Source organism: Arachis ipaensis, chromosome B10 (genome assembly GCF_000816755.2).
Source record: "Arachis ipaensis cultivar K30076 chromosome B10, Araip1.1, whole genome shotgun sequence".
NCBI classification, from domain to species: domain Eukaryota; kingdom Viridiplantae; phylum Streptophyta; class Magnoliopsida; order Fabales; family Fabaceae; genus Arachis; species Arachis ipaensis.
The window spans coordinates 131,940,865-131,943,970 of NC_029794.2; the positions used below are offsets into that span (position 1 = coordinate 131,940,865).

Below are 3,106 nucleotides of genomic sequence, written 5' to 3' on the forward strand. Positions count from 1 at the left end.
TGTGTTCTAATCCAAAACAAATCAGAGAAGAAAGGGGACAGGTATGAAGCCATATACAGCTTCTACTTTGGAGACTATGGCCACATTTCAGTGCAAGGATCATACCTCACTTATGAGGACACCTACCTCGCCGTCACCGGCGGCTCCGGCATCTTTGAAGGTGCCTATGGACAAGTCAAGCTTCACCAGATTGTCTTCCCTTTTAAGCTCTTCTACACTTTCTACCTCAAAGGTATCAAGGACTTGCCTCAAGAGCTTCTTTCCAAGCCCGTTGACCCAAGCCCGTCTGTTGAGCCCACCCCAGATGCTAAGGCCTGTCACCCTCATGCTGTTATTTCTGGTTTCACTGACTGAGAGGAAAAAGGAACAAAATTTAATGTCTTTGTTAGTTGGTTCATGTTGTTTACTTTTTCTTCCTTCATAAACTAGACAAGCCGAATTTAATTTCTTTGTTGTAATGAGTTTTTTGGATTCTGCTACGTTGACATGATTGTTGTTAGTGACTTGCATAGGATCCAATTCATCTTAGTTGTGTGTTTAGGGATGATGAAGAAAATAGACATTTATTATTTAGAGGAATAATTAGATATTGTTATTAAAAGTAATTGAATTAATTTATTTTGATAAGTCATCCTCATACATGTTTGTTTCAGACTACAATAAATATTTATTTATTTTTGGTATAAAAATATGTTTACTATAAAACGGATATAAGGTGAAAGTTAAAAGAGAGGTGCTGAATTGTTATGTAGTTATCATTCTGGTTGTTGGAGATGTTCTTTGCCGTGTGGGAGATTAATTTTTGTCCCATTGAACAACAATAGACAATTCTTTCATGTGAGAATATTTTGTCAGTTTCAATGTGTCATTACTATTTTCGAATCAATATTAGATTGTTAAGGTAGCATTTATTTTCAGAAATTGAGATTGAGATGGAAGAATTAAAATTTAGTATTGTGTTTGGTGACTTTATATCAGAAAGTAGGAACATAGAAAATTAAAACTTTTTNTAATACATTTTAACTCAACTTTATCATAATGTAATTATAATATAAAATTGTACTATTATATTTAAAAGTACGAGTAAATTTAATAGAATTAGGTCTAAATTTATTCTGCACAATCATAGTTTTCAATATGCTAGGATTTAAGTACTCTCTTAAAAAAGTGTTTCGGATAATATTCTAAATGTCAGTGTCTACTATCTTTTAATATTTTAAAAAAAAAAGTTTGAAAGCCATCTGGACTAGAAATTTTAAAAGGGCTCATACTGAATACTGTTGACTTGACTTTCACAAAAGATAGAGGGTCAATTAATTTAGTACAAGTCTCGGTGTTTAGAGTGGGTATCGAAACATCCACTGAACAATCAACCTCAACCTCTTCCGTTGTACCAAAGAGATTCTTGTAAAAAGAGAGGGTTTCTTCTTGGAGAATATCTGGATCAGTAGACCAAGACCTATCTCTAACATATAATCCATGTACTCTATTATGATTTCTACACACCAAAGTCTAAAGATGAAAGAATTTAGCATTTCTATCCCCATACTTGACCCACTGCTCTCTAGATTTCTGGTACCAAAAAAGTTTCTCTTGCAATAAAAGCCTATTGTAATCTTTTCTCAATTTAGCTTCTTTAATTCTCAGAGACAACACATCGGTAACCTCCAAACGCCATTCAATTTGATCAATCCAGCTTACTTTTTCGCACAAAAATATTTCCAAAAACCTTTGAGTTAAAGTCCAAAGAAGCCTGTTGAACCATCTTAAGTCTTTCAGTAACGCTTCCAAACCCTTGATTCCAAGCCTTACTAATAACATGTTTATAAGAAGGATGTGTTGCCCACGCATCTTGGAGCCTAAAAGGACAAAAACCTTTCACTCTGAGGCCACCATGACAATGAACTAAAATAGGACAATGATCAGAAGGAGAAGCAGGAATCATGACTTATTTAATACAGATAACTCTTGGAGTGCTAGTAAAGTGGTGAGTTTGATTCGTAGCTTAGTAAGGGAGTTTCGCACTATTTTTCCTATGCATCAATCTTTGTCTCCTCCTTCGCTTTGTTTGTATTAGGTTCCACCTCCAGTTTATTATGTTAAATTGAATTGTGATGCTAGTTGTTTTGCTCTTTTTGGCTATGCTGATTTTGGTTGTATCATTCGCAATTCTGATGGATGTTGGTTGAAAGGTTGCACTGAAAAAGTCAAAGTGTGCAGTGTTTTTTTTTTTTTTGCTGAATTGTATGTGATTCGGAGAGATTTACTTCTAGTTTGGGATAGTGGATTTCGTGAGGTTATTTGTGAAACAGACTGTTTAGAAGCTCTTTTCTTGATAAACCAAAGAATGCTTGATAAGGATATTCTAGAATGAGATTTGACAAAGCATATACAGGAGGTTATGAATTGGAATTGGAGAGTCTTTATTCTTTTAATTTAGAAAAATGCAAATAGTGTTGCAGATTGTATGGCTAGAGCAACTGCTTCTGATGCGAACATTCACTCGAATTGGAGTCAATCATGAAACGAGTTTCAACATCTAATAGATTTAGATATAAATCTAGTCAATTAATTTGATTTTGTTTCTGTTTTTTTTTTCTCTCTTTTCTATCTATAGTTTAACTTGTTTTATTCTCAAATCAATTTATTGTAAGTTCGATGATCAATGCTATTTAAATAAATTAGATCGAATTGACCGTAATAACGTGAATATTAACAGGCTGAAATTATTATGTATTAAAAAGGTTAATTTATTTGTCTTTTTTTTTTTTGGTGACTAATTTATTTGTCTATTTAAAGAAGGACAAGGACTCTAAGAAACAAAAAAAAAGAAAAATTTCAAATAGATAATTCATAAATCATAATTGTATAAATTGGATTAGATCTAGGTTGACCAAGCATGAAGTGGGAAGTAAATTGAAGCGAAGTAGGAAACTAAACAAAAGGACTTGCTCCCCTGTTTTTCCAAGTTTTTCTTCCAAGTCTCTGAGCATCACCATCTTCTTTCTCTTGTAAGTTCTAAATGGTTGTTGTACAAGGTTCCAAGATTACCCTCCCAAATCCATGCACCACCCTCTCTTCAATCCTCTTTGAACCAACCTCTCTC

General features: G+C 33.5%; 2 protein-coding genes across 2 annotated transcripts in view; both read left to right on the forward strand.

The window, feature by feature from the left end:
• LOC107623642 (allene oxide cyclase, chloroplastic) overlaps positions 1 to 637 on the forward strand; it is a 1,917-nt gene extending 1,280 nt beyond the window's left edge. The window contains exon 4 of the mRNA XM_016325982.2: positions 1 to 637. This exon is cut by the window's left edge and continues 16 nt beyond it. Within this exon, the coding sequence (XP_016181468.1) occupies positions 1 to 354 (354 nt within the window). The 3' untranslated portion in view covers positions 355 to 637.
• The window catches only part of LOC107623216, a gene marked incomplete in the record, with an annotated part of 7,835 nt that continues 7,574 nt past the window's right edge, over positions 2,846 to 3,106 (forward strand). Inside the window, 1 exon segment of the mRNA XM_016325402.2 lies at positions 2,846 to 3,106. Coding sequence (XP_016180888.1) covers positions 3,023 to 3,106 — 84 coding nt within the window.